The 25,329-nt window shown below is 35.6% G+C and overlaps 1 protein-coding gene across 6 annotated transcripts in view; it reads right to left on the bottom strand.

Annotated features, from left to right (window-relative positions):
* Nucleotides 1-3,742: 3,742 nt before the first annotated feature.
* SLC7A2 (solute carrier family 7 member 2) overlaps nt 3,743-25,329 on the bottom strand; it is a 49,788-nt gene continuing 28,201 nt past the window's right edge. For 4 of the 6 annotated variants that reach the window (XM_079306729.1, XM_079306727.1, XM_079306728.1 and 1 more), the window contains 11 exons: nt 21,262-21,698; nt 19,931-20,086; nt 16,856-17,021; nt 16,414-16,550; nt 15,533-15,755; nt 12,969-13,108; nt 9,147-9,249; nt 7,760-7,959; nt 7,303-7,469; nt 6,597-6,705; nt 3,743-6,033 (listed from right to left, as the gene is read on the bottom strand). In XM_079306729.1, coding sequence (XP_079162855.1) covers nt 5,855-6,033; nt 6,597-6,705; nt 7,303-7,469; nt 7,760-7,959; nt 9,147-9,249; nt 12,969-13,108; nt 15,533-15,755; nt 16,414-16,550; nt 16,856-17,021; nt 19,931-20,086; nt 21,262-21,637 — 1,956 coding nt within the window. In that variant the 5' untranslated portion in view covers nt 21,638-21,698 and the 3' untranslated portion in view covers nt 3,743-5,854. Of the gene's footprint in view, nt 6,034-6,596; nt 6,706-7,302; nt 7,470-7,759; nt 7,960-9,146; nt 9,250-12,424; nt 12,562-12,968; nt 13,109-15,532; nt 15,756-16,413; nt 16,551-16,855; nt 17,022-19,930; nt 20,087-21,261; nt 21,699-25,329 lie in introns of all 6 variants that reach the window. The other 2 variants (XM_079306730.1, XM_079306731.1) reach the window with 2 other exon arrangements.

Genomic DNA, 25,329 nt, shown 5'->3' with positions numbered 1-25,329 from the left:
CTGCAAATTTGCAGTGGAAATATTCTCAACTCCTGCTTAGGATGAAGAGTAGGCTTTTTTCTCCTGTCTTCTGAAAAACTACTGGTTGCAATCCTTATGTGCCTTCCTTGGTGAAATTTCCCTTTTGCTTTCACACACAGGGTAGGTCAATGATCTAATGGTGTCTAAGCTTCAAGTACTAGTGTATTATGGAAAATATGATAATAGCACATGGAAATAACACTCAGACCGCATTAAAGACATATTTAAACTGACATATTCCTTTTTCCTATGAAAATGTCTACAATGAAGAAAGAAAACTATTTTATGAATTCTACGTATCCTACTTTACAATAGGTATGCATGAAAAACATTTTCATTTATAGCCATCAGGAAAACTAATGTAAACCTTCATGGGGATGACCCCAGTCCTCCACATGAGTAAGCCAATAGATTAAATACATCTTTTCAAGTAATATTTTAAATGTGATGAGATGCTTGCAGAATTGCTCGTTCTCATTTAAATCTGTGGCCCTATTCCAGTGCTTCATGGGACCAAGATTTTTAAGACCAGTCTTAGTACATCTGTATGTACAATAAGGTGATTATTAATAATTTTAATACTATTCTATCATTCCTTATAAAGAATATACCTCAGAAAAAATACTGTCATAACTACTGTGAACAAAGATGACTACTCAAATGTCTTTGAAAACAGTGCCAGATGGTAATCTTGCCCTGTCAGTAGGGTTCTGTGGCCAGACTATTTTTATTCATTGCCCAGATGCATGCTTTTATTCTCTTGCTATACTCACAGTACTCATCAAAATTGAGGAAGGTTTTAGGGTTGGTTTGTTTGGGCTCTTTTTGGGTTTTGGAGGATTGGAGGGAGACGTTGTTGTTAGTTTTGTGGTTGGTTGATTTGTTTTGGTTTTTTTTCACAAAAGGGGAACAAGGAGGCAACAGTGAGTTTATTCATCCAACTCTGAGTTCAGGACTAGGCTTAGTGCTTCAGAAAGTTGAGCATGAACACTGAGAGCTACACACCCCCTCTGGAAATCAAACCTAACATCATCTCCGGTTTGGCAGTGTAACACAACATGCCCAAATCTAAGGCTGTTATTCTCTATTCCCTCTATACAGTGCATACAATGTTATGTTATTTATTTTAATTGTGCCATGATTTGTATAATATCATGACATTAGATATCTGGCATACTTGTGATGTTAGGTGACTATATTATTTTAGTGTAAACTAAAACTGCAATAGTGGTTACAGCTGCTGAATGAAGGACAAGCAAGTGATATTCAACTTTATTTAAAAAATATGGAACAAATGCACTGTTGTTATCCCACAAAGCACATTTTACAGTAAATGAGGAGCAATGTAATTTCCATTAAAATTTGGAACTAAGGTAACTAAAAATGTCACTGATAACAATTCTATTGTAAAGTGGGGAAAAAGCACCATATTCTTAAATACAAGCATTTTTACATTCATAAAAATTCAAGACTTTTCATTTTGGTAGAGCACTTCAAAGAAATGCAAATTTGCAGTTTAAATTGCATCATAATCATCCTATCTACACTTTGAATGCTCAGCAGCATACAATACAGAAATAATCACTAAAATGTACATACGAACAAAAAGAAAAGATGGATATGAATGCTAATATTTTTTTAAAAGATGCACACATAATTGTTTTTAAGGATATGTAACACATATTTCATGCTTTACTTTCTGGTACCACAAAAGAAAAAAGCTCCCCTAAATATTCAAATCCTCATATTCTGACTCCAACTAAATTTGGTGAAGCTGGAGTTGACCTTGCTCATGAAAACATACAAGCAACAACAGAATTTGTCTAACTGACAATAAAAAATGTGTTTATACACATACAGTTCTTTGTAATGCATGTCTGCATGTCTATGCACAGAAATCCTACAACTTAGCTCATGTTAAGGAGTTTCATTTCTAAGATCAAATGGAAAATAGATCAGTACCTGGTAAAGGTGTTATATTTGGCTTTGAAAACGTCCAACTATTAAAAATGCAGAGGTCCTCAAAACATATACCAGAAGGAAGTTCTAAAGATACAGGAAATTAAAAACAAACACAAAGATCCTATACTATATGAAATACCACCCACTCTTTCCGTAAAATTTGTATTTGCTTAACACTGAGTAACCTCAGTGCCTTCAGTGAACATACTGCAATTCATACAGACTTTCCAGCATGTCAGGAAGAATTAGGGCCTAAGAGCATTAAAAAAGTGCTTTCATTTTCTTTTTAATGCACTCAAGACATACGAGCCTTCTTGTGAATCAAATTCCTCCTGTAAAAAATGTGCCTCAGTGTCAAATGCCTCATATCCAATTGCACAGTCCCACACAGGTTTCCTGCACTCTCAACTACCTTAGCATGCTTAGGGCACATTGATATTGGCACTTATTAAAATTCTATGAAAACACCATACCTTATATTGCTTAAATTTAGATTTTTTTTTCATAAATTTTAGGGGTAAGGTGACTAGACTTATAAATTTATCATGTAATAAAATACAGAATATATATTTAAGCTTTACCAAGTTTTGCCTCTAAATTCATTGCATCATTCAAAGTTTCTGGATAACACAGGTCAATTCCTACTTAAGTACATAAGTAACTCTGTATCAGTACTATTGACATTGATTGCTGCTAGTTCTCCAGCAGCAGCAGCAGTGGCTTTAACACTTGGCAAGATAAGCACAATATGACAGATTTCAGGAATCTGACCAGCATTTGTTTTGCAGAAAAAAGCATACTATTATTAATAAAATAGCTTTATCCATGATAACATACAATGAAATCTAAGTTACCTCATAAAACTTCCCATTGCAGAATGAGGACTGGAATACCACAGAAAGATCAGTTAACATGAATTATTCAGAAGTGTTTTATAACTCCTGTACATCAGAACAAAAAGATTTATTTGTTCTCTGTTAAATATGCTTTGGCTTACTTTCTTAAAGACAGCTAGGTAAGAATAATTTCTTTATCTAATGGCATATCCAGAATGTACCAAAACAAATAAAGTTTATGAGAACTTTTTTCTACAAAGGAAATAAACAACCAACAATAATCTACCTTCAAAAGTAGGTATTTTGTATTAACACATAATATTATTATTTGCACGGAACAATTTACAATATCAACAACTGTGTTAAAAAATAACAATGATTTAACTCCAATGGACTTGTGCTTTCAGCTGATCTTTCAGCAAGTACACGGATAGAGCAAATGTGAGAGCATGATCAGGATTTCTTGCATTCATTGCTCCTGTGTAAGGACTAGCATGGCACGTCCTTTGCTTCTAGAGAGTCCCACTAAAGCATCTGGAATTTCAAGACTGCATACAAAAATGCACATCAAATTTATCATAAATATCTTACTTCTGGCTTGTCTGTTTTCACTCAGCCACTGACTAATAATGTAAATATATATGTAAACATATATAAATAAGCTTTGCACAGTTGAAGCAACTAAGAGTACCAAATGGCTTTCCTTTAATTCCATTTTATGTCTCATTAGTTATGTGGATAGTCCTGGTGCTGCAGCTCCTCCCATCTGTCTTAGCAACACTTGTACAGGCACATCCTACTATTTTAAAAGAATTGATTTCACTAACAAGGGGAGAGAAATATCCATACAAATTAAAGGGGAATCTGTCAATACACAAAGTGCCAACACATCCATCAGGTAAATAAGCTAGAAAATTTTCCTCCTTTAGTTCTCTCCAGAGGCCTTAGCTAGCACTTGCATTAGTCAGAAGCTAATTATATTGGCAAAATCCCTTCAAAGGAAAAGTCCAGTGCAATACAGAAAATACTTTAACCATGACATCAAATTTGCTATGGGCTAATTTCAGACAGATGCAAATGCTTAGACAGGTGTGCACACATACATTCTCTATGATGGTCTTGGGAGGGAATGGAGTCTTCCACATCACAGAACAGCAGCAGTTTGTGTCTTGGGACCATGGCTGGCCTGCTCTGTGGCATCAACAACCATAGCAAAAAGTAAGTCTGTGCTTCCCACATGCAGAGATTTGGTTAAGAGCTGTGTTTCACTGTAGGCTTGTAAAGACATCATGTAAAATCTTCACATGGGCACAGCTGACTTGATCACACAGCAATTGCTTTTTTTGAAGCTGATGATTTAAGACTACTGGGAAAGAAGCAATTTTAAGATTAAAAAAAGTGACTTATTGCTCTGAAAAAGGAGAGAGACAGAAGCAGACTAACTAGTTTGGGTTGTTTTTTGGTTTTTTTTTGTTTTTTTTTTCCAAAAAATTCCAGCTATTATAAAAAGTAAGGTGCTCTTCGCTGTCAACCAACACAGCTGTCATAGCATCTAAAGTTCTTATACCTAACAACAGAGATTAATACCAATGGTTAGTACCAGTAACAGATTGCAACTCTCCATGACATGACAAAGTCCAAGACAGTTCTTACTCTAGGGAAGGATTTTTTGTAAGCATATTCTTGCAAAATGACTTCATATTGTGGAATCCTTCATGGGACTTGAACCTACTCCTTGCTGAGAAAAAGTGTTAAAATATCTGGGTGCCTGTGACAGATGAATATGACTTATGTTGAAAGAAGATTGCTGGTTTTATCAACATTAAAGTAATTGTTTACCCTGCACTGCCACACCAGTTTGGTTCTTTACATAAGTTAGCATTCAGACATCATACCCACATGAATGGATTAGTGGGTGTAGGCTTGGCTCACAAAAAAGTGCTACTCTAACTCACATTTAAGACTTCATGAAGCATTGAAATACTGTTTCAATAAGGTTTTTTCCAAAGCCCAGACCTCTGGTTTTTTAACCTCCCCTACCATCTTTAAAGAAAGCTGGGATTTTGTGCATTAATTTTTCTTAGGAGAAGCAATGTGTAATGCTAATCTCAGCAATATCAGTTCTGCAACATATATAAAGGAGATAGTACAGGGAGGAAAATGAGTAGTAAGGAGGAAAACTGGATGACTGCTGCAGGTAAGTACCAAATGTCAGATGAAATTCTGACTCTTCTGAAGTTAAAAGCACAGAATTTGCTAAATCACATCTCATTGCCACTGTCAATACTGTAACCAACAGATTATTGCCCAGATGATTTTGCAGAAAACAAAAGAGCTTCTCTTGTGAGTATTATTCTATACACATAGCATTTTTCAAAGAAAAGGCACACACTTAAGTAGAAATCTTGAATGCTGTTTAGAAGGAGTAAAAACCTTTGAAGTATCTTCACTGCTTGACTTCTCCATGACTATGGATTAATAGTCATGATTAGTAAAGATAAGCAATTACTTCTTTTTACATAAATAAATGCTCCTCTAATTTTTACAAAGTATCTAATCCATACAAGTACCATTCATTTTGCAAATACTTTCCAGGCCTGTATGAATGAAATTTATCTCCCATGAGTTACTTAAACAGAAAAAAAGAGAATTTAGATTGGTACCAAAACACATAACAAAGATAAGGAGAAGGTATGAAAGGCACTTATGTTCACAGTGCATTGTCAAATACTCAGAACTTCTTGCAGACAGTTCTAAAATTCTTCATATCTGATGATTGCTAGTGATTTTAGATGACAATTCAAACAACGTCTCCAGAATTTTGGTTGCCAAAGGGTACTTTAAAAAAAAACCTAAATAATAATCTCCATGCTGTCAGTTCTGAAATAATGAAGATGGATTAGCAGCTTGTCCAAAATATCAGTTAGGCCTGTAGTAAACACTTTCAAGAGGCACATATTGGCAGAAAGCTTCTGAAATTTCAGTCTGCAAGTAAAATACCAATTGAAGATTTAAAAGACTTGTGTTTGCAGAGTTTAGCATTCACTTGTCCTTTCATGTGTGAGAAATTGATCCCTTTCATTTGCATTTTCAGGGTCATCCACTGGGTTCTTTTCTTGCATCCCACTATTTTCTGAACAAGAATCATCCTCTCTGTCACCACGATGACCTTCAACACTGTGTCTGATGCCATAAGCGAAGTAAATGAGGAAGCCTTCCAAAAGGAAAAAAAGTTCATAAGATTGTCAGGCAACTAGTGCATTAAAAAGTAGGTATCTCTCTGTCTGAACAGATTTTTTGCAAAATAATATTCTTCTTCAGGTATCTGAATCAGAGCTCATGCTTCAGGTCTTCCCTGTTTCCACAGGAAATTCCAGTGCATCATTTTTGCATAATTAAATGCTGTAATAAGTTATGGAAACTATTATCTGTAATTTATGTCTAGATGGAATTAATACAATTTCCTAGATTTAAAAGACAACAAACTGATATTCTGGGAAGAAACCTGTTATAAGCACGTTTCTAAATAATTCTGGCTATACTTTTTAGGAAAAAAAAATCATAGCTTATTGGAAGTCTTCCTATTGCCTAAAAACTATTATATTTGACTGCAAATAAATACTTCTTCTGAAGCATGCTATTCCTTTTGATCAGAAATATTAGCTGATTTTTATTAAATCACAGAGATTTTTTCAAATGTTTGAAGGAAAAAAATGTTCTAAGATGGGAATCATAAGTTCTAGTGTTTGAATTGACTGAAATGAACAAAGTACATACCAAGTAACATCCAGAAGCTAAATCTCATCCAAGTCTCTCCACTTAATTGCACCATCAAGTAAATATTTACCAGTATACTGAATGATGGCAAAAATGGCAATAGTGGAACCTAAAAGGAAATATTTAATATGTTTGTATTAAACAGAATTTTTTTTTCATGTCACATTTCAGGTATGTAACACAAACTAAAGATAATGTGTATTCACTAATAAACAATTGAATTTTTTTTTGCTGTTGTAATGTAGTAAAATTTTAACTGGGTTTAGCCAACAGTTTCTATAGATCTTAAACTTTTAAAATACAAAATTTTTAATATATATTCTCTAATGCTATAGAAAAACTTTCTGGTTTGTGTGGGACATATACTAATTAATTCCTTTATTTACAGCTGAAAAATTCTCTCTCTCTCTTTCTCTCTCTCTCTCTCTTAGTTTGAAATACTCCCCCAGCCCCACCAGATTTTTTGACCTTCATCACTATATTTCATTATTTCTGTTAAATAACTGATCTTAGAATGTAAGTGAAAGTGCAGAATGAAAGGACTTATACTCTGTATTAGGTCCAAAGGATTGCAGATTGCACAGACCAGTGATTGTACACTCATCAGTTTCTGACTTGTTTTTCCAGCTTTTAAGTTCTCTCTCCCACTCGTTAGAATCCATCCAAAGCTCTCATTAGAGAATAACATAGAAATTAAGTTATTCACCATAAAGGCTACTTTCTGCTGGTTCTGAGGCTGCCTTTGGATGAGGAGAATGGTAACTATGAAGGATATCACCAACAAAGCAAGAAGGCCAATACTCCAGGGCTCCAAGTCAACAATGAAATGAATCCCATATGTAATGAGGACACTCAAGCCACAAATCAAGCAAGCTGTATGGAAAACAAAATTACAGAAACAGGTCACTTAATCTCTGCGTTGAAGAGAAAGTGACCTTTAAAAAGAGTGATAGCAAGCTTCAACAGATACTGTTACTATGAATATGCTTAATTAAATGAAAATGACTACAGATTAGATCAATTAATAAAAAAGGATAAAAGCACAGAATGACACATGTATGACTGAAAGAAGGCATGTTATCAGTGGATTTTTAATTCTGTCTTTAATAAGATTCCACTACAAATGTTAATGCATACATGGATTTGGACAACCAAATACTTACCTAAGAGACCCACTAAAAAGTTAACTATAGCTGCAGTCTGCTCAGTTGGTAAACTGGATGGATTAATCAAGGCCTGAGGACGGAAGCGATTCTCTTCTATCATGTTTATCTGTGACTCACTCACTGCAGATTCCCTTTCAGCTGCAGCCAAAGCTGCTTTTTCTGGAGAGTATTTTGGTACCTCATAGGTGGGTTGGTACCTATGCATAAAACAGAATGATAAAAAAACATTAAGCATTCTTCTGGATTTGAAGCAATATGACTCTAGGAATGTACTGAAGTACTAAATTCTTTTCAGTAGAGCAATAGAATTTCCCAAGCTATAACTGCACTGCAACAGCATTATTAGTCACTATCACATATAAAAATACTATGGCAGCTCAATTTTTGGATTAGTTTGGTTGGAGAGTTGGGGTTTTTTGGCCAATTTTTTAAGCTACCTGAATGCACCAATAACTCAGATAAATGAGAAAGGACAGGCTCTGGTAGTCAGCAGCAAGGAAAGAGTAAAGGATTTTGTTTCTGACTTGCTTCCCATACTATAAGAGGCTTCTAACTGGCATTAACTGAAAATTGACATCTGCTTTGTTAGCTTTTAAATTTCTTTTTAAAAATGGTGAGTCGTTTTAAAATAGAATAGACTTCTCTTTTAAAGTGTAAATTATTTCAACAATGAATTTGAGCTGAATTTAAGCTGTTACACTTTTCAAAGTTAATTACTTAGCCTTAAGTAATAAAGGGTGACTTTTTAAAATATAAAGAGTAACATAATGAAGTGAGCTGTAGCTAGCAATATATAATTCCATAGCTTTACAAACACGCCTGATACCAGTGAAGTATTTTTTTCTCAATGAGATATCTTTTACTGAGAAGTATTTATAATCTCACTCATTGAGAGATAATAGTTGCATTCTTTTATAGGGCTACCGTGTCTTAAAACACTTGTCTGTTTTATATTTCTGACTAGGATAATATAAAGCAACTATTTGAACTTGTTCATCCTGTGAACCACCTAGAACATCTTCACATATAGTCCCCAAAATGCAGTATGCCTCATACAGCATAGATTGTATTTATAGACGACTATCATACACTAAATTCTGTACTCAGGCTTATATTTAGTATCTTTGGGACTAGTTCTTGGACCAATACTTCTTCTGGAAAATAAAAAGTGTCTAGATTTCACCAGAAGCTTTAACCCAACTCACTGCTATTCTTATTAACAATATACCATTGTTTTCTTTGAGGAGTCACTACTTCTTAGAAACCATTTATTACACCTACTGGCTAGCTAGCAAAAAACATATCTTGTAAATATTAATTTACAGTTTATGTACTAACCAACTCAAAAAAAAAAAGGAGAATACAAAGGATGTTTCTGGCTCACCTAAGAATGAGGACACAGGTTGCCACAAGTGAATAAGCAAGAAGTGTGCCAATAGACATCATGTCCACTAAAGCCTTTAGGTCAAACAGAAATGCCATTACAGCTAAAAAAGAAAAGGAATGGAAAGAAATTCTATGAGACTGACATAGAATTGTAGAATCATTCACACTGGGAAAGAAGTTTAAGATCACCAAATCTAATACTAACCTTGGCATTAATAGTTAAAGATATACTAAGCTAAGATTTTAAAATCCATCCACAGTGTAACTTACTCTTTTGCTGACAGCAATATGAGTGAAATCATGATAATCCTTAAAACCACATTTTTAAGCTACTGGTATAATTTCAAACCTAGCTCCCTACAGGTGGGAATCTCATTCATATAGATAGGCACTGATGTGTCATACAGCCATGCTGCATCATCAAATGCTTATATTGGACTTATTTGCACACATATGATTGAATTTGGGCCATATTAAAAATACACTTTCATGGAATGAAGTTCAGTTCCTGCAGCAGAATCTCACCGAAGCTGAGAGGATGGATCCCACTGCCAAACAGAAAATGTAAGTGTGATGTAACATTTCTGCTGAGCTGGGAAAGAGCACCATATGAAGAGGACTTTCAGAAGTTGTCTCAAATAAAATTTTGTGGGGTTTTTTAAAATGGTTCTTACTGAATATAGTTTTCAATTCACCTTCAGGAACGATACCAGTAACATCTCTCAAGAATTAATATTCTTATAATCACTGAACTCAGAGGCAGAAACTCCCATGACAGTGGAAGTAATTACAGAAATCTCATGTTTATAAAAGCTAATGCCACATTCATTTGGAGATTCTGGAATACCTTTTTCGTCAATGCTGTTTGCACACAGAAACACATTATTTGTAAAGAAATTAAGAGAATCTATCAGTAAATAGAAGGCTAATTCCAATTGATTTGAAATACATGTGCTGAAAATGCCTCTTAAAATATTTTTTTTCTATTAATATTTTTGAGATGCAGATTTTTGGAATAATCAGTAATATCAACATCAAAAGAAACTATCAAATGCAGTCTTTATACACTGTGTGTATATGCACACCCAAATTATTCTATATTCAAAATATTTATATTTAATGTTTATGGTATGTGTTTGTTAATGTATTTGTAGACAGCTACATAAGTGCACAAACACATGGACATACTCCCCTGGTATTTGATCCCAAAGGAGGAAGCAAAATGTGATTTTCTGAGAACAAACTGCTGGATTACAGAACTTTTATATAATCTGGGAGTCTCTTTTTCCAATTAAGAAAGACGATCCTGTTTTTTTTTTCATGAGAGTGGATGTTCCTAAATCCAAAAAAGGAATTTGCAGTGTAGATTTTTGAATACCTCTCTGCTTTTCATGCTCTAAAAACAAAGCTGAGGAAGAACAGACCTCAAGTACAGTAGCTATATTTAATTTTTAATCTTGGCTTCAAAAGGCTACTCTGTAGACTGGATATTCTTTAACTTCAGAAACAAAGTGAAAAATGCCTGCAACTTCCTTCTTAGTAGTTCCTCTCTACTAATAGGGAGAATAAAAAAAAAAACCAAAAACAAAAAGCAAAGTATTTCTTTTCCACCTCTCTTAATTCTACTCCAAGAGACAATGGTAGGTCCATTTATGGTGAAATTGGACTGACACCAAAACGTTTTGCCATGTGCAGAGATCTGCCATGGCAATTACTACCTGTGAAAAGGTCAATCACATAATAACAGTTGCCACAGCTGTAGTCTTGATGTTTAATCAAACATCTCATCTCCTTAGCATTTCTTACAACTGTAAAACTATTCATGCTGCAAATGCATAGAAAGATCAGATAATATAAGCTGTCACATACATTCATAGCTATTCTGTCAAAATTATTTACGGCCACAAATTACCAAGTATGGATAAAAAAAAAAAAAATAGAAGAAGAAATTACTCTTTCTCCAGCAGTAGATAAAGCTGTTTTCCAGTGAGCTGTTGATGCACCAAATTCCTCAAATTGTCTAAAAGCAGTCCAATGTCAGCTGTTGCAGAGCTACAGGCAGGGCTGTATAACTGTACCAATCACTCTACCAGCTGGGTTACACACTATTCTTTCTTCTCATCATTACTGTGATTTCACATAAAGATCTTAATTTCATTCCACAAAACTGCACTTCTACATTCTTACAGGAGAATATGTCAGTAAGATAAATTCAAATAAAAGAAAGTTGAAATAATAAAAGTAATACTATGCAATCTTGTTGTACTTTGACCAAAGAAAAGGGAACTGATAATAATGCAGGAACTATCTGGACAATGACTGTGCCTTTCTGCACATTGTCAAGTAAGCAGTGTGAGCAGTTCCAGTCTCATGGCATCTGAGGATGACCCTGATTATAAATAAAAATATTTTAATCTTATTCCTGAACCTCTTATTTGAGATTAATTTTGCCCATGGTTGCTAAAAGTTCTAGGGCCTGTATTCGATATTTGAATTGCTTAAAAAACTTATTTATTTGCCTTTGACCTAAATACTTCTAAAGCTTCCAGTTTTTCCTGGGTGATTAGACATCCCATGAAAATGACAATGCAATTTGAGCACAGCTATATGTACCTCTACAAGAAGCATGAACAAAAGGGAATGAGTTGTATGTTAAGAATTTACATTAGGAGTTGGCAATGGCTCCCAAAATACTGTTTTGGTAAAATATATGTAGACATGTATGTGTATACATATATGTACAGACACACCCAACACCCAACACATACATGCCTCTCAAACACAACTTGGTAAGCTTATAAAACAACAATAATTTTCTTTGGAAGACATTTTTTAAAATCTCTGTATTTTATACAAAAAGTTGATCCTGTTGCAAATGTAATTTTTTATCTTACATCTCATAATAAAAAATGTGACAGTTATTTTCCCCCATTATAGATGAGATAAATTTATTAGACAAGGAAGTCCTGTCAGTAGAGCATCAGCCTAAGGGACTCAAATTAAGTAACAAATAACAAATTAAGTAACAGCATACAGGGGGTTAATATTAAAAAAAAAGTAAAAATAAAAATTGAATTCTGTGACATTAAGGCCATCACCACCACCATGATTGGCTTGATCTGGAGTTCTTACACCCGTTGATTACTCAGTAATTTTATTCCCATTGTACATGCAAGGGAAGTTAACAAGCAGCCCTTTTCAAAAATATAAAGTACCATGCACGTGCATAGAGTGTTTAAATCTGAGCTTTAAGTAACACGGGCTTTGAGAGCTTACCAGAGATGACCCCTGCTGTCAAGGTGGCAGAAACTGGTGCCTGCCTCTTATTCACTTTGGCAAGAAAACTAAAGAGTAAACCATCACGTGCCATGGCAAACAGAATTCGGGGCAAAGGGAACATAGAGCCGAGAAGACTAGAACAGAAAAACGTATAGTTCAAGTACAGGTTATTAAAAGCACAATGCTTTACTGGTAAACCCAACTACACAAAAAGAAAGCTTGGAGGAGTTAATGGGTTTAGATATAGTTTTGCTTAGGCTCTGTGTTGCTGCTCTTGGGATTTTGTTTGACTGATGTTCTTGGTTTTGGGTTATTGTTTATTTTGACCCTAGGCTTTGAAAGCACTTGTGATAAACCAACAGGTAAAAATCTTGGTAGAGGTAGAGGAAAGTTTTACTGGTAGACCACTTTACCCAGCATCAAGCAGATTTGATCATTTCAGTCCAAAGCAAGTCAAAGCTGCACAACAGTGGTTTATTTCTATATATGCAATGTGTTTAGCAGTGCACCTTTCTTTACAAGGACCAACTCTTAGTCTCACCTGCTACTGCACCAGACGATAGAGTAGCAACTAGTGGGGTCTTCGTTTTGGAATTGATTTGAGCTAGACATTTGAAAAGCAACCCATCCTTCGCCATAGCATAGATTACACGTGGTATTGGGAAAATGGATCCAAGAAGACTGAGTAAAAAGCAAACACATGCAACATGGCAAACACAATTCATGCAGAGTTGTATTCATGGACAAAATAAAAAATGTTAATTAATGGCATGTATAGAAACATACTGTATTGTTGTAAGACAAAACCAGAAAGCCCCATAGCCCAAGGTACTACAGATCAGACACCAACAGATTTTCTTTAACTGCAAAGTTGATTTATTATTATTATTTAATTAATTTAGGTAATGAAATTGCTTCATCAGACAGAATCCAGATTTGCAAGATAACCTTTGCCATCACTGTAGTTCTTGGGTGTTAATTGACCAGGAACATGTTCCAGATCACACTAACTTTGCAATTAAGCTTTAGTATTCCTGGAGAAAGTCTGTCAGTCAGCAGCAGCAAATAAATAAGCATAAGCAGCATCCCTTACACTCTATATTTCCATGTAAATCTGCTGATTAACAGTACTTCAAAAAAAGCACCATACAAGTGTACTTGGGCAGATTAATTATTTTGATTAAAGCACCTCTAGGCAAGCTGCATTAGGACTTCTTTTTTAAGAAACAAAGCTAATTAATTTAGATTTGTTATTAGCAGAACACATAAAGCTTTTAAACTATTGGTAACTTGAAGCTCTTAAACATACTTCTTAAATGATGTGGTTTCTTTCCCTCAAAGAGAAATACTTAAGAAAACAAAAGGCAAAATCACATCCAGTATAACCTCTGTAGCAAGCACACAAGTTTTTAACCAAGTGAAGAGTTCCCTTTCTTACTTTAGAGAAACAACTTCATCACTTGATGAAGGCACAGCTCTCACATTCCACAGGTGCTATGTATTCCAGTAACTTTTGGGGGACACAAGTATTAAGGGTAGACAGGAAAGAAATTAACTGATTTTGATGTATGAGTGTACATTCCACAAAGGAGGTACATTCAAAAAAATTCCAGAAAGTTCTTTGTTGTTTAATTTTGTAAAGTTCATTTATCCTACCCTTCTCTAAGCAGATTTGCATACATAATGGAAATATTAATAAACATCTTTACCCTGGCGAAACAAGTTCATGATATAGCACAGCAGCAGGAAACTGTAAAGACCAAAAGTAATTAATGCCAATGTTTTTTCTTAATTGTACCTCTAAACTGAGGAGTATGAAATACAATTTCCTTTGTTTTGTTCTAAACTAACAGAAGTCAACAGATTGAAAGATTAATCTCTGAGAGGACTAAATGTATTCTTTAGAATACACTGTAAAAAGAGACCCACAGTTCAAATTTCTAAAAAGGCATTCTCACCATCTTAGTTCACTTTGCTTTCCTGTAATAATTTCTTTAATCTAGTTTCTTATATGTAACTGTTACTATTTATCAGTGTAAAGAAAAAAATCTGTTAAACCCTCCACCCTGAGGGGACCACGACAACTACATAGAAAATAACTATAATCCCAGGATGAACTGTGTAACTGGGACATTCTTCAGTCAGTCCTACATTTCTTTTAGTCTTTCTGAAACTGCTTCATGTTTGTATCCACTCCTGCATCTAAATGTTCTTTTCCTTTAAACCATTGCCCATAGTCAACAAATCCATATTCAGGCTGATGCCTGCAGGGTTATGTCAGAGTGCTGTTAGTACTAGTGCTTCCACAGCCAACTTGTTTTCCTTTGTGGAAAGGCAGCCAATATTCTTATCACTGAAGCACATGGAAATGATTCCTTTCCTACATATGGCCAGGTAAAAGATTGGCATCAGCATTTTTCTACCTCTAAGTTCAAGTATCAAGCAATTTTCTATTTTATTAAAGTGTTTGTATCCTATTACAATTAGAGGTGCAATATATTTGTACACATACTAATATATATTGTGCCCTCCCTGATCTTTTTAATCAAAATCATAAGGTTAAATTTACAGTTTCACAAAGGGGAATAAATTATACTATTTTCACAGCTATAACCTGCACCTCAAATACCCACACAGAAACCACAGGAAGGGATGATGTGAGAAGACAGGCTGGCTACTGGAGGAAAACAGACAGGCAATGAAGATGAGGACTGGAGCTAGTTTATCATGTCTTCAATTTTGCCTGCAAATACACAGAGCCCATAAAGCTGCTGAGTCACTGGGAATGGACAGAGAAAAAAGACAAATGGGTGAGGTTTACTTTGTCAGTTAATAAAGATAACTTGCAGGTCATATGTTTGAAAATACTTACTTGCATTAAAAAAAAAAAAAAGATGTAATAAGCTTCTACCAAAGAGGCAGAGTTCAATAACAGTAAGAACCTAAATTAACACAGCTACTGTCATGCTTAAGGCTTGCTTTTAATACTTATTGCTAATTCTTTGCATCGACTGAGCCTTCAAAATGAACACATGAACACACATATAAATGTAATATATTATCTATCAGCTCTTGCCAATAGAATTAGTATTTCAATGTCTTTACCTTGTAGACAAAGCACAGAGGGATCCCACTGCTACAAGGTATTTAGCAGGACCCCATCCAACATATTCAAATGCTACTGGCAGAGGACTTTTCTCATCCAGCAGATAGTATGGCATCATAAGTGTCAGTGCAGCTGAAACCCCAAAATAGGCCATGAAGCAGACAAGTAGGGACACCACAATTCCTATGGGTATGGCTTTCTGAGGATTCTTGACTTCTTCTCCTGAAAAAAAGGAAAAGAAAACATCCCACCAAAAATTTGTATTAATTTTCTCCTTCAGCTTTAAGAGATAGCATCAGATACAAATCATTTGTAAATCCAAGTCATGGGGATCATATCTGTAATAGAAGTTTCAAAAACCTGAGTAAAATCAACTGAGACATACAGAACAGAACCCAGTATTTTGTTGTAAAGAATAACATTAAAAGAGTGGTAAATTAATGGTCATGAAACACATTGTATATTCAAGGTACTTGAAGCCCATAATTTTTAGTTATTTACCTACACTTTTAATGTACTCAACATACTCTTTCCCTATCAGCCATTAGGAAAGACATCTTATCTCAGAGCACTGTAAAAGTGAGCAGGTGACTAACATTATTTGAGCAGAAAAGTTGTATACTAAGCACTTTCCAGAGTTAGAAAGTAACAATCATTTCTTTAGAACAGGAATAAAATAAACAGAACCTCCTTCTTCTTCCCAGAAAAACAGCCACATTCCGGAATGAACTTAGACTCATTCTACATTGACTGAAAGAGGTTTGGAAGAAAGCAAAGCAAAAAGAGTAGACAGATTTTTATATTGTTAGTAGCTCTTTGGGGTTTTTTTTGCAAAACTCTCCCCATGTTAAACATATATACACACATATAAATACTCTACCAGTTGTTGCAATGCAGTCAAATCCAACAAAAGCATAAAAACAGGTTGCAGCACCAGCCAATGTTCCTGTGAAACCGTATGGCATAAAGCCACCACTCCCATACATACTTGTCACATTTTCATAGGATGAACGGTTCCTATAAAGAACAAAAATACAGCAGAAAGATAATTTTTCCCCCATTATTGGTAGGAAAATTGTTTAAGTGTTCTCATCATGGCAGAGGTCTGCTTTAAAAACTGCATGAAGTGACATTTTTATGTCTAAACTAGTAAGAAAGAGAAAAATAGCAGCAAAAGGAAGAACATCTGAATCAAGTAACTATCTTACTTGCTTTGAAGTTTGTGACAAAACATATTAAAACACTAATAGTGTTTATTATAATAAAGTATATGTAAGAGAAAACTTCTTGGAATACAAGCAAATAAATAGATTTAAAATTACTCTGTTATTGCAGTAAGGTTTCTGAGATATTCTTCACTTATCTTCCAGTTGTCAACTTCACCTTTCACAAAACCAGAAATCATAACGAAGAGTAGGACCAAGATGTTAATAGCAGTGAAAATTTTATTCACCCATGCAGACTCTTTTACTCCAAAAGATAAAAGACCTGTAAAATAAAAATATTTTATAGATGTGAATGGCCCATTGTACTAATAAAATGGCATTTTAAAGAAGGGATACATGTAAAAGAAGGTGTGTTTGTGTATATATATGTATATATGTATATATACATATATATATGCATATATATGCATATATATATGTACATATATATGTGCAATTAATGTTAATAGTACTGAAAAAGCATCAGCAAATTTTAAAAAAAGCATTATCACAAACTTGCTAGACTCCTTAACAGCATGACAACAGGCAAATATATTGGAAACCACAAAAGAGAAAGCTTCTTCTTTAAGTATTTAAAAGTGTTTTTGGCAATGGCTATTTTACTTCTCCAAGACACCAATCCATATCTCCGTTTTATGCCATGGAGTAACAGTAGCTACAAGAATTCTATGCTTTGTAAAAACAGATTGGTATAATATATTCCTTACAAAAGAATTATCTGTTAGATTAAGAAAAGAAGCACAATTATTAAATTAACAGTGTGACTGATTAACTCCACATTTTTAGGGCACATCCATCAGAGTAAGTCCCATTCCTAGCTCATTATTAAAAGCTTCAAAAGAAATGCACGCCTCCTGTTTGTAACACTAATGTATAGAGATTCTAGAAAACAGTCACATGCAAAATATACATGGCTTTAGATTACAGAGTAGAGCATTTAAACAATCTGAAAGCTATTCCATTGGGATTCTATTTTATTAGATTTTTAACAATTGTAAGTTTTAAAGTGTTAGCAGTTTAATGGAACAGGCAGTGAGCAGACCAGGAAAAAAATTAAATACAATTGGAAAGTTTTCACAGGTCCTTTGCACATACATTCTTTCCCTCATTATTTAGAGATTAAGTCTGAAAATTTTAAGCCTCTCAAAATGATGTCTAAAAAGTTTATGACTCCGTTAATAAGATATTTGCTGTCTTATCAGAACACAGAAATTATCTTATGAGCTGTTCAGGTTTTCTTCACCAATGATATTTTTATTGAAATAGATGTATGCTTTCTTCAGCTCAGTTCTTCCCAAAAAGGCAGTGTCTCGATCAGTCTAATGCAGTGTGAATCACAGTATGTGTATTTTTAAAGTCCTTTCATTATTAAAAAAAAAACAAAAAAACAAACCAAAATAGAACAACAAAAAAATTCACACAAAAAATCCCCAAACACCCCAAAAATCAAGAAAAAAAAAAAAAAAAAAAAAAAAAACCCCAAAAAACCACACAAACAAACCAAAAAAACCCCAAACCCTACATTTCTGTGTACTTTCCCTTGTGCTTAACACGTAACATTTTCTGTAAAACATCACCTGCTACTCCTATGATTCAGCTTTACACAGCTCACAATCCAATTACTGTATCGTGCTCAGCCTACACAGCCATCCCCACTGCCCCTCCTTTCAGCAGTCAGGAATTCCACTCAGTTCAGTCACTGAGGGTTTGGCTTCTTACCACAGACACCTGGAGAGGCAATTTGCAGCATAAGTGTGAAAGGAGTGAAGAAGGAATGATGGTAGGGATGGAAAGACAGAAGACGAATTAAAACTCAGGAGCAGTGATGAACAACAGGGGAAACATTTCCCCTTTTTTCATGAACCTCTAATTCTTATGTTCTGAAGCAGCAATGGCAGTGGAAAAAACATAAAAGATGTCAGCATCTAAACTAGGACTGGATAGTTTGGTTTGTGGAGTTTCAATGCTCTGCTTTTCAGAGTGTTATTTTTTCCTCTTTTATTTGGAAGAGGTGAAAGATCTGCTCCAGTTAAATTTTCACATTCATTCCCAGCCCTTCTGAGGACATAAGGGTCTGAACTGGTCCTATAGGCAACTCTGAGCCACAAATGTGGCAGGATGCTGGACTAAACCTAGTCAAGTCTACTCCCAGATCCACCCCCCATCTCCACATAACAAGAGCACCAGAGAAAAGGTTATATACAGGTTATATAGTTATATAGTTTATATATATATATATATAAAAATATATATATATATATAGATAGATATATATGGTTGTATAATTTCACTTTGCAGAGAAGAAAAGCTCTTGCTTCGGTTTAATCCAGAGACTGAATATTACAAGTATGTGAGATATGGTTATGACCTCTTCTGAATATTTAAATGCTTCTAGTTGCCTGAAAATGAACTGCACACTTTAGAATACACTTTCTGCTTCCTTCACTCCTAGTGGCAGTAGGAAAATTTCCATGTGGTAAATAAACGTTAAATGCAAACATAGAAAGAAGTTGAAGTACTTTTGAGCTTTCTGATCCCTCAAATAGCATGTAGCTAGTGTCAGTGTTTGTGACTTAAAAGCATGATACATGAGTAAAGAGAAAAACAGGACTTGAAAGAGGAGACAGGAAAGGTTTACTCAGGTTTCAAATTGGTGTATTGGTCCATAAAAGTACCTTGGGGTGCCCTTTAGGTCAGACAAATTCTAGGATAAGCAACAGAAGACTTAAAAAGGGAAATGTTATTATACACTAAATAAGTGAACGATTCAGATGGAAAAAACCCCTTACAAATGCCCACTGCATGCACAATATATAACTGAAGGAAATAACAATACCAAACAACAGAGCTTAATCTCCAGGCCACTCCAAAAGCATTTATTGGTGATAAAGCCATGAAAACTTGTGTAATTTTCCTGTTACCTTCAATCTGTATAAAGGGTTTTTTTATAAAAAAGTACTGACAAGTACTTTAGTTCATGTCTCACTTTCAAGAGAAGAGGGTGCATGTTAAAATTTGATTACATGCATTTAAATCACAGAGCTATTGTACTAGTACAAAATGTGCCTCTGAACTTCCTTGAGGGTATTTCCGGTGCGAAATTCAAAATTTTAGGACTTTTAACTGTAAAATGTCACAATCACCATAAATATAAGCCATATATTGTCTTACCTGATAAAAGTAATATAAGGAACACAGCGAAGAAGTCAGGATATTCTGCTAGCCCCGAGTAGTTCATTTTGAAGTAGGCCCTGAAGAAATGACCAATCTGTTTTCCAAGAAGTTCATCAAAGGTGCCACTCCAGGCTCTTGCTACACTTGAAGTACCTTCACAAACACATGCAGGTTTAGACATTTACATCCATACAGTGGGATAGAGATACTTCTACTGAAAAAGAAACAAAACTAAGCCTAGTGCTACTTCTATTTTAAAAAGCAGAGCCTGTGATGTTTGTTCTGCTGAAGAATTTTAATGTTTAAGAATTTTGCTTCTTAAATGGTAACACGTTTTCTAGAACCAAAGTATACAAACTTTTGCCTCATTTACTCCCAAAATATTACAGACATTATTTCTCTGTCATTTATGCCTGATCCTGGAAGAAGCTTATTTCTAGAATTACAATATGACATATATTAAACAATAAAAAGTAGTGTAAGGAAGCACTTTAAGAAAGAACAGGGAGGAAAGTTTGCCTACTTGTAAGTAAAGCAAAAAAAAAATTACTAGGAAGATGCATGTTACTAGAGTCTGCATTTACAATTAATACCCTTATGTGGTAAAGAGCGCATGGCCAAATACAATCTTACTTGCATAACTCTCATTAAATAAATTTTAATACAATATTGGGGAACATCAGTTTTGTAAGGATTTGAGTAACCATCCTGTAGGTACACATCTAAAGCTAGGCATGCTCATATGCAATATAATGGAAGTTTGGAACACATTCCTCTGGGAGAAATAATTTTTAAATCCAAAATTGTTATTTCTGCTGAAGCACTGAATAGCTATTTGACTATCTGCCATAGAAGCATTGATTTTATTCAGATCTGGTCAGCTTTGTGTTTTATGGGATTACCTGATAGGACAGCGCTTAATTAGCACAAGGATATAGTAGCAAGTTAGTACTTAAACACCGTGACTTTCCTGTAAGAATGTAGTCCCTGTAAACATCTTTGCTGTATATTCAGAAAAAAAAATGCTTATTGATTTTGCTGAAATTATTTTTGCTGACCAAAGATAGCAAATAAATCCTGTTTATTTTTGTACATCATCTCTGAATTTTCTGACAATCTTCATATAAGGTATGTTGCAAAACCCCTGTTTGCAATGGTGATGCGCAGAAGGAAATAATCTAATCAAATTATTTTGGTCATTTCGTCTCAGCAGGACTAAAAAGAAATAGTAGCTAAACACAGAGACAGAAAAGAAAAACAGCCCTAAGTCTGCATCTTTTATCTGCTGTTTCAGAATTCCCTGGGACAGTGCTTGCTCTTATGCTTACCTATAATATAGGATAAAACGAGGTTCCAGCCAGTGATAAAAGCCCACAGTTCCCCTACTGTAACGTAGGTGTACAAATAAGCAGAGCCAGTCTTGGGAACACGAGCACCAAACTCGGCATAGCAGAGACCTGCCATCACCGATGCAAGGGCAGCAATGAGGAAAGAAACAACGATGCTAGGTCCAGAATCAGATTTGGCTACTTCTCCAGCAAGGACATAAACACCAGCACCAAGGGTACTTCCTACTCCCAGGGCTATAAGGTCCAGTGTGGATAAGCATCGGCACAGCTTGGTGTCCTCGAGACTCTCGCCACCGATGTTCTTCTTCCGCACCAGACACCGAATAAAGGACAGAGCTGGTCCACAGGGCAACATGGTGGATGTGGAGCTGTGAAACAAAGGAACTTATTCCGCTGTGCAAAGGGTAGTGTAGACTCTGGTGAAAAACAATAGGGAAAAGTATTGGCATTAAGAATTTTAGTCACATCTATTATCTATGATATTCACGCTGTTTTGTGACATTAAATAAGATGGCATGTGCTCTTTCCCCAGGAAACAAATTAGGGATACACTATTTCTAATTTTATATGTAGCACTTACATCTCCAGGGAAAGAGATCCATTATCTTTAGGTTTATTACATTGCGTAAAAAAGAAGAAATCGTTTCTAATTATCTGCTAATGGCCACTTCTTAACCACTTCTAAAACATAAACAGCCCATTATCTCATATATCATAGAGCCTTTTAAGAAAAGAATCAACACCAACATAAATAAGGGGTTTGGGGATCTAAAACTAAGACTATAAACAGCAAAAGTTTAAAATATATTATTCTGACAGCCCCAAATCAATATTCTTTTGTCTTCAAATACAAAGCTTTTGTCTTTAGAATTTGCTATTATGTGTGTGTGTGTGTGTATATATATATATATATATATGATAGGCTGTTATATATTTATAATATTTTAAAGAGGCAACATTAATGTACAAGTTTTGTCTTTATGTATTTGTTTGAATTGTCTTGCTGATGGCTAACAGTTTGGGAAGAATCAAGTGATGCAATCTGTCATCTTCCCAAACTGATGTTCTTCTTTGCAACTCATACCATAAATATCTGTGTTCTGCTCGTGAATTGTTAAGTGGAACCCTACTGGGAACTGAAAATCTATTTCATTTAGATGAAGATATTCTTGATTTATTCCTTCCTAGTCTGTATCAGTTTCCTTGAACAGTAAAGGACATTTCTACTTAATCCACTAACAGTGGTGACTTCATATGAAGATGGATAACTCAATTAACAGTGTTTGATCCTAAAACAGAGATTCAGAAGCAGAGAGTATCAGGAACTCTGCCATCCCAATACAAGATTGCTTCTGGGGGAAAAAAATATCACCTGAGAAAGAATATTTTCGCCCTGTTGCTGTAACAGCTCCCCAGGTACACTCAAACATGCCACTTCTGCCTTCAAAGAGCACCTTTAAGAGAAAAGGTCTCCATTCTCTTTTAAGTAAAGGGAATTTGACAAAGGGTAGTGAATGGAATTTTATAGCTGTGGACAGTGATGTTTAGTCCCCTTAGAAAAGTGATAGGTGGCCCAGGACAGTGGGAGAAGGCTGACAGGCAAGTTTCCAAAGCTCTGCTGCAATTAGGCAGTCCTTTCAGCACAGCAGGCTCCCAGGGACAAGAATCTGCCCATGGTACTCAGAGTCACCCACTATGAAGATTTCACCAGTTAAAAAACTCAGATGATATTCATGTCACCAGAGATCCACAGTATCTTCTAAGGGAATTAGCACTGAACTGCTCAGGCAAAATCCCTTGCTGTGTCTCCTGAGCTTTTCAGGAAGAGCAGCCTTTCTTTGAGCCTGAGGCTGAGGTACTCCACTCCCACATACCCAGGTTTATTTTTCCTAGGCTGTACTTACACAAGTATTCTGAGACCACTTTATTTTTTTCCTAATGACAGTTCTGAAGCTGTAGCAACCACTTAAGGTGTTATATATTAGTATGCTTATTAGTCTGCAGCCCATGTGACAGGCAGCAATGCTCTTGTGACTCCATGCCATTCACCTCAGTAAATTCAATATTGCAGAAACACGGCATATTTAAGGAATTATTTCTCCCTCCCCCCTGGTAATATGTCATTTAGTAATTCATTAACAGGAAAAAATACTCTGGCAAATCTAGTTCTCAGACCACTAAGGAGTTTCCAAGACTCCTGTTATTCAAACAGCATGTAAGATTGTTTTCTTCTCTCACATTTGGGACAAGAAATCCTGAAAATTGCAGTGACCAGTAAGTGATGGTATATTATGGTTATCTCTGCTATCATGGTTATCACTGCTATTATATGCTAATATCTCTGGATATTATGGTTTTCTCTGCTGAGAAGGAATCCTTATGGCAAAATAGGAGGAGATTTTCTGCTTCTGATTTCTGCTTCTTGGAGAGAGGAAGGAGGCTAGCTCTTGCTAGCCATGTGCCAGTAAAAGACACCTCTTCTGACAGAAACCCAGCCTTTCTTCTTTAGCCTTTAGAGCACAACCAAAGACAAAGTTCAAGATACACACTTCATGTCTGTAGAGAGAAAAATCCCACCTTGTGCATGGCAAACTTCTCTTTTTAAGTATATCCATCGTAACACGGACTTGACAAACACATGTCCTTTTTACAACAACCACTGGAATCCAGCACATCTTCCACAGTTTCCTATACTTAGCATTCCTAAACTCATAGCAAAAACTGCCTGAACTCTGCTTCCCAACTTCTGTTGCTGCCTGCCAAGTGCAGCACTGTATCTCAGGCATGGCCCCTTTCAGATTTGACTGAGACATTCCAAGACTTGATAAGACAGTGCAGCAGGAAGAACTGATTAGCTTACGAAACTATTTGGCTTCACGCAGGACCAAATGACATAGGTATGAGGTGACAAGTATCTTCAGAAATAACTGACAAGTGTAATGTAATGTTGTTCTGAGGTGTCCCTTGTAAAGCAGATCCTTTAATGCATTGCTCCTGCAAAAGAACAGCCTGAGCAATGGCTCACTGCTGACGTGTGCTGACTCACAAGCAGTTTTATCAGAACACAGAGGCAGAGCACATCTCATGCTAAAATACAAACCTACAGAAGCAAAGAAGGTAACAGCTGATGTGCCTTTTGGTGGCAGCATTGTCCTAGACAAGCTTATACTGACTGCCACCATGCACTTATAAAGGGTCTATTTTGTGCAGACTCACAGATCGTATTCCTGAGTTTGGACAAATAGCAGTTTTCTCTTGATTTTTATGACAGAGAGGAACATGAAGTAGGGTAAGTATATACATTAAAAATTATCTCTCCTACATTTTTACTAGCAAGTTTCAGTATTTTCCTAACTGTTCCTTTTTTCTTCCTCCTTTTCCTGCTGCAGCCTAACCCTGCCTCATCCTAGCACACAACTGTGGCCTCTACTTGGCTGTGAGCTCTGCCAGCACTGGGCCCCTGCTGAACATTCTGCACAGCTGAGAAGCACTGGCTCTGCTCTGAGCCTTCCTGGGAAGGCCCACTTGACAGCTTGGGAAAGGGGGTTTTTGATAATTGCTTCCTTTATCAAGGGGGTAATCAATCAAGAAGGAGATAAATGCTTTTGAGGCACCTCTGGTGCACCTGTCCTACTTTTCTTGGAGCAGAGTTGTATTCCTGCAATGAACAGCAATATTAGGCATGTAGCCAGCAAGGACCACCAGTCAGGGTGGGCTGCATTGTTCATACAGTTTAAACAGAGAAAGATTGAATCTGTTTATAGAGTTTAAACACAGGAAATGAGTTATAAGAAACCACAAAAGGAAATGCCATTGAACTCACACACAGTATCCAGTTATTTCTAATTAAGGTGTGGAGCAGACACAACCTGATGAATCCCTCCTGCATTCATTCCAACCTGTGCTAGGCACCACTTTGAAGTCTGCTTTATGGAGAGAGCTTCGTCACAAGTAAAGCAGGTTTCACTTTGTCACAAACAAACACCTGTGAAGTCTATTTGTTACCGACATTGGCACATTCCCTCTGCTGCATACAACTGAGATGGA

Source organism: Erithacus rubecula (assembly GCF_903797595.1).
Source record: "Erithacus rubecula genome assembly, chromosome: 5".
Lineage (NCBI taxonomy): Eukaryota > Metazoa > Chordata > Aves > Passeriformes > Muscicapidae > Erithacus > Erithacus rubecula.
This window is presented reverse-complemented; position numbering and strand designations above follow the sequence as displayed.